This window comes from Littorina saxatilis, linkage group LG4 (genome assembly GCF_037325665.1).
Source record: "Littorina saxatilis isolate snail1 linkage group LG4, US_GU_Lsax_2.0, whole genome shotgun sequence".
Lineage (NCBI taxonomy): Eukaryota > Metazoa > Mollusca > Gastropoda > Littorinimorpha > Littorinidae > Littorina > Littorina saxatilis.
This window is the reverse complement of record NC_090248.1, coordinates 62,511,006-62,517,726: the sequence shown is the minus strand read 5'-3', so window position 1 is coordinate 62,517,726 and position 6,721 is coordinate 62,511,006. Positions and strand designations below refer to the sequence as shown.

Here is a 6,721-nt window from a genome sequence, read left to right as displayed (position 1 = left end):
CTCTGTTAGTAGATCCCGGAACCTCAGTTGTTCCCCTTTCGACAATCCTTCTGAGGATCGCTCGTAGAGGTCTTCTAAATATGATGGTAGGGTTCGGTCATTCCTGGTTCCCACCTTGACTTCCGCCACTTTTTTGTGACTCACTTTGGGTTCTTCCGAAGAAATTGATTCGACCGCCTTCCCTACCAGCAGACCAGTTTCCATTGATAATGTCCCATCCGTGTCGTTCATCACTAATAAAGTGGCGAGCTTCCCACCCGAGTGAAACGAAGCGGGAACCATGCCTTGCACCGCTTCCCTGGCTGGTTCAAAACAAAAAGGGCTCCCCATGCTACGCGAAAGTTCCCCAATGACATAAACGGCGCTGTTCGGGGGAACCCGTGTCTTCCCTACTAATCTCACCTGGCATTCGTTCCCCGCACCCGTGTCCGAACCGCCTACAATGTCGGCCCTAAGTGTCTGGCCTCCCAGCTTCAATTCCTTTTTACTCAAATCTATCACAGCCCCATGCGTGGCCAAGAAATCGATGCCCAGCAGCATATCTTCTGCGATGCTAGCCACATGTAGGTCAGTTAGAAAGATTTGGCTACCAAGATGAAGATTCAGCCCCTTGATTACCTGAGTGTATTCCCTATTCCATACAGTTTGGTGGGAGTGGTCTCCTTGTTATTCCACCAGCCTTTGGTAACCTGTGCGCTTACTACCGACACCTGCGCTGCCGTATCTATTACAGCGCGCAAGGGATGTCCGTCAAGCAACACTGTTATGACCAGATTCTTACCCTGGTCGCTACAGGAACAAGGGATGAGTGGTCTTTTAAGAGTACAGCCACCAGTAAGTGTCGCCCTCACGGCCGAATTACGGCGTGAAGTACAGACTATTCTCCGAGACGAACTGCAACATTTTGCTCTCACGCAGACGGAGAGGGTGGACATCAAATTGGACAGGGGTCGGGAAAACCTGGAAAGAGGAGTGGAGGAACGGGTAGATGAGTTTAGCAGAGTCATTACAGAAAAAATGGAAGCCCTCCATCTCGCCCAACAAAACGAAATGGAAACCATGAGAAAAGAGTGGGCTAAACGCGTGGAACAATTCATGACCCGGAGCCTGGACGCCGAGGGAAGTAGGAAGTCCTTGGAGCGTCGAGTGAATAGGTTGCACGAAGAGGTCGATGCGTTATTTGGAGCCTTTGACTATGCCGGGCTACATCAAACGAAATCGGATCTCGCGCCAGTTTGGGAGGAACTCAAGACACTACGCAAGGATCTGCAGGAGGTAGCAGAACTCAATCTGCAGGCAGGGAGACGTCCCCTCACCGAAATAGAGCGTATCAAACGTCAGGTGGAGGGGGTGGAGGGAAAATTGAGGAATCATGATGAAGCTCTCCAGGAGGTAGCGGAACTCAATCTGCAGTCAGGGAGACAACCTCTCACCGACATCGAGCGTATCAAACGTCTGGTGGAGGGGGTTGAGGGGAAATTGTGGAATCATGATGAAGCTCTCCAAAAACTAGTGGATGCCACCACCCACCAACTAGAAGCTCAGAATCATCTTGCAGAGAGAGTGACCCAAATGGCCGTTGTTAAGGAGGAGCCCCGAGTTAACCTGGGACATGGAGAACGACACTATCTTCCTGCAGTGGAGAAGGAGGAATCGCATCTCATGTGGGAAACCCGGAGTGCGGAGGACAACCAAGGTTACGCTCCGTGTCAGAGGCCAAACGAGAGGGGGTACGCATACGCCCAGGGAAATTCTTCCAGGAATGGAAGTGCGACAGGAGCTACACGCGGCCCTTTCGTTCATCTACCCAAACTGGAAAAGTATAACGGGAAGAAGTCGTGGAAGAATTTTCTGAGCCAATTCAACCGGCATCGAGCCGCGCACCACTGGGGTCCGGAGGAGGCTGCTGATTATCTGGGGGTTTTCTTAGACGCTGAAGCCCTGGACCATTTTGACCAGCTGCCAGAAGAGGTCCAACGCGACTTGCCCCGGGCGGTCGAGGCTTTGGGTAAGAGGTTTGGCCAAGCAAGCACGGTTGAGGCACAGAAAGCTATTTTCCATAACATGGTTCAAGGGGAGGGTGAAACGTGCAAAGAATTTGCAGATAGGGTGCAACTACAGGCGAGAGAGGCATACCCCGATCTACCGTCTGCTTATGTGGAAAAGGAGGTCCTCAGACGTTACCTTGAGGGCATCAAGGACAAAGAGGCTGGCCTTAACGGCTTGGTCTCCAGATTTACATCTTTAGAGCAGGCGGTAGAGCATACTCTGTTGTACGGGGAAAGTCGAAAGGCATTGTATGGGGCGCGCAGGGTTTCCAGGGTATGCGACCAAGAGAGCGACGGGGAGGCGCAGGTGAATCGAGTGTGATCCCCCGAGCCCAGGAACGACAACCAGCTGGACCCTGCCCAGAAAGCCAGTGACGATCATCTTAAGGCATTGCTGGCCAAGTTGGATGCCCTCTACGAGCGACATACGGAATACCTTGCTCGGACGGCCAGGTTAGGAAGAGGCCCCGACATGTAGGGGAGGAACCGCAAAGGAGGCAACATTCCTCAGATTGGTCCCCCACCGGGGCGGAGGCATTCAAGGAGCGTTGGAGCCCCAGGCAGGACGCGGGAGCGCGACGCCAAAAGAGGCCGTCCAATCACAGAAACCGAGACCAAGCACCCAGGATGGAAGACCGCAGGGACGACCTCTCCCTGACGCAGCGCTCCACTGGGCCACCATGTTTTACGAGCTCCCGGCAGGACGCAGTGTTGCGACGCCGGGGGCGATCTCCAAAGGGCCAAGGAATTAAAGAGGGGCATACAGGCGAGGACAAAGGGAGAGGCCGGAAGCGCAGACATGCGGAAACTTTTTGGAGAACTGAGAGTGCCGGAAGTAGCTGCAAAGGAGCTTCGGGAGATCCTGGGGAGATATTTCGACGCGTCTGCCCACTTTATGATCCACCACTTCATCGGCCCAGTGGAAGAGATCACAAAGTGGTTAGACGCCTTCCCCCACACCATGTTCAGTGTGGGTGGGGTGACTACGCTCTCCCCAGCGGACCAGGTGGCAGCCATCAAAGCAGTTCCAGTAGGCCACCTTCTCCTGGAGACTGACGCCCCCTATTTCGGACTCGCGGGGGCACCTGGAACCCCCTATGACGATTTCGGCACGGCAGAAGTCGTGGCCAACTGGCGGGAAGTGGACCAGCGCGAGATTCTCCGCGTGACCGTGGAGAATGCGAGAAGGTTCTTCCGTCTCGCGCGCTAGGTGCGCACCCCTCCTGGATCTTTTGTAACAAGTTTCCCCCCGTAGGACCCAGGAGAACCTCGGAAGAAGAGCTCCCCCATCTACAAGGACAACACTCCAGAGGGAGGGGCTCTCTTTTCAAAACGGGGAGGAGGGTAAAGCGCACAACCCGACTTGGGACGTCCTTCACCTGGGGGAAGTGGGTGTCTGATAGGCGTGTGCAAAAGCCTGCGCTTGACTGTTGTGGACATGCCCTGGTGTACTGTAGTGCCATCCAACACTGGGCGGCCCAAGCAAAGGCCTTGAGCTGAAGGGCTGCAGCATGCAGATGGAGAACTACAGGGGACTAGCCGTCCCAAGTGCAGTGTCCCCTCAGCAATATGCGCGCTTCTCTGTGAAAACGCCTCAAACCCCACCATGAAGTATCCTTCCAAGGCACAACGCTTCCCTGCCAGGCTTGACGAGGTGCCTGGTCCATGGTGGCAGGAAGACCAGCATACCCCCAGCACACCTTGGTCGGGAAATGGGCAGCGGAGCGAGGAAGTATGAGGATAGAGCCCGCATGGCTAGCAGTGTCCCCAGGAAGACATCTGGTTACCACCACCGGTCCCAAAGAAGAGCTCCCTTCCCGGGACGGCATCTGCGGTCGAGTTGAGGGGCTCTCTTTTCAAAACGGGGAGGAATGTGGTGAATGTCGATTTCCCTGTTAGGCTAAGGGAGACGACTCCATTAGATTCCCCCTGTACCGGAAGTGTAAAGCCACGCGGTGGCGGGTAAGAGAGCAGATTGAACCAAGAGAGAGACCAGACAACACCTGACAGCATCGACCTTACGACCGTCTTCAAGACTTGAGGACGTTCGTGTTACAGCCTTTAACGGTAAGTCCGTTAGAGGCGCTTATGCTTAGTTTCCCCCGGGGAGCTCAGCATTATGAGCAGTTAATGTAGCAAGCGCAATGCGGCTGGGTGAACCCCGGCCGCAGTGCGTGTTTACATTTGTTATGTGTTGCGTGCGTACCGTCCTGTCAACCGTCCTGTCATTTATGTAAAGCTCGGCTTTCACCACACTACTACACTCCCATAGCCGCATGTCAGAAAAGACTCACAAAATGCTTCTAGTTGTATCACAAAACGACTAAACACCTCTATTTAAATGTTTACCTTCATTGGGTACTTCATAACACTGTGTCTGGCACATCACCAAATCTTTCTAGTCTTTCTTTGTCTTGCCTAAAGGCAGCAACTTGAAGTCACGTTTTTTTTCCGGCGACGGTGCTCTTACGCCAGCAGAGTGATTTCCCTTCTGTCTTTTTACCTAAACTACCAAAATAATGAATAGGCGCCAGGAAAATATAAATTAAATCGTACTCGGTGTGCGATGCTTTAAATTAACTTAGAATTTAGAGGTTCAAAGTCTGAATTAGAATTTCTATTAACCCGTTTTGTGCAGCTTTGCTTCCTTGATTACATCTAACACTAAACTGAATTAGAAATAAATGAAATCCACTGTCATAGTTGCAGTCTTGTTTGTTCAGGACGAAACCGACTGCTTGGAAAACATTCTTGAGACTTTAAAGTTCCCATTCATGTTGTAACAAACTGATCCAACAAAACACGTTATCTTTTCGATGGGATGACAATCAAACACCCGCGATTGTGGCACCGCTTCCTGATTGCTGTGTAAGTGCTCAGTATAAAGTTATGTTTGCAGTTTCTTTGCAGTTACTTTGCATTGCACGAGGGAATTGTGTATAACAGAAGAGAGTTGGGGGGAAACAATGCATGAATAGTGTTTCGACCAAAGAAGTGAGTGTGTGTGTGTGTGGTGTGTGTGTGTGGGCACGTTTCATGATATTGAGGATTGCAGTTTCCCCCTCACACACAATATTCCAAAATAATAAATAGTCAAACAGGGGCCAAAAAACAGTTTGCACCAAGAGTTCAACTTTTTATCTATCCAAAAAAGTAAAAAAAAATATATGAACATTCGTATTTCCAAGATGATTGGCGTTCCAAGACGCTATATCCTAAAAAACCCAAAACATGCTTTTACAACTTCAGTGCATAATAACTGCCCAAAGGTGCTGTTTAAAGCAACCATTGATAATAATTTTTAACATACTCCTTGAACACATTAAGAAAAATGGTTAACTTGCAAATAAAGGGACAGCATTGATCAGAACAATGGTAAGATAAAGGACGCTACTTATATTTTGTACATTTTTTATCTTTATCGTTTCCTGTAGACCTCAGAAGTTCTAGCCAGCTTAAGAAATCATTCTAAAATCGAAAAACAAACATCTATACATTTTGTACGCAAAGTAGATTGATATTTGACACAGTCACACAGACATACGTTGGCTATGGGGCAACCCTACCCCCTAAATTTGAAAACGGGGTCAATTTCTTAACTGCATGCATTCAGCAAAACAATCCCTAAAAATTTTTTTTTTTCACAAATGAACTTATGACTTTAGAAAAGCATTCAAAAATGCATATATACAACGCTTTTTCTTTGGTCCCAATTCAAGGGGGTGTGCTATTCTCAGGTAACACTGTGAATGCTCAAATGAGACTTGGTCGCTTGTCAAAAAAAGTAATCCCCCCTAGGCCCTGTTGTTCATGGTTGGTTGGTGGGATTTTTTTTATCTGAGCCATTGGCAAGCATGTAATGTCATCAACATTAGGAAAGACATAGTATCTCCGATTGTCTTTTGCGCGCAAACACTTCACACAGATCTCCTCTCGATCTGGCCCATCGGGGAAATAGGTTGACTTGGGGATGATCACTGCCCTGTATCTCTCCACCTTTCCATCCATGCTGACAAAGTCAGCGGTCACAAAGTCCCCAACTTGAATGTCTCACTGTGGGAAAAAGAACCTGGTTTTCACGACTGGCACCACAACATGGTTGGCTGACCACGCGGCATCCAGTGGCGTGTTGTGGGTAGACGTCCATTGGACATAAATTGGGAAGGACGTCGCTGGATCATCTGGTTTGCATACTTTGTTCATGTACAACATTTAGTCAAGCTGTCGAACTAACAGAATGAAACTGAACTCACTGCATTTTTACAGCAAGAGCGTATACTCGTAGCATCGTCAGTTCACCGCTCGATGCAAAGGCAGTGAAATTGACAAGAAGAGCGGGGTAGTAGTTGCGCTGAGAAGGATAGCACGCTTTTCTTTATCTCTATCCTTTTTAACTTTCTGAGCGTGTTTTTAATCCAAACATATCACATCTATATGTTTTTGGAATCAGGAACCCACAAGGAATAAGATGAAATTGTTTTTAAAACGATTTCGGAATTTTTTTTTTAATAATAATTTTTATATTTTTAATTTTCAGAGCTTGTTTTTAATCCGAATGTAACATATTTATATGTTTTTGGAATCAGAAAATGATGAAGAATAAGATGAACGTAAATTTGTATCGTTTTAAAAACAAATTATTTTTTTTTACAATGTTCAGGTTTTCAATGACC

The 6,721-nt window shown here is 48.6% G+C and overlaps 1 protein-coding gene across 1 annotated transcript; it reads left to right on the top strand.

Moving 5' to 3' along the window:
- Positions 1-2,847: 2,847 nt before the first annotated feature.
- On the top strand, positions 2,848-3,258 carry LOC138965680 (uncharacterized). The gene has a single exon (XM_070337856.1). The coding sequence runs from the start codon at positions 2,848-2,850 to the stop codon at positions 3,256-3,258; it is 411 nt and encodes a 136-aa protein (XP_070193957.1).
- Positions 3,259-6,721: the final 3,463 nt, after the last annotated feature.

What these genes read in the sequence shown, in the direction of transcription:
- LOC138965680 (XM_070337856.1), top strand. Translation starts at nt 2,848, where the DNA reads ATGCGGAAACTTTTTGGAGAACTGAGAGTGCCGGAAGTAGCTGCAAAG.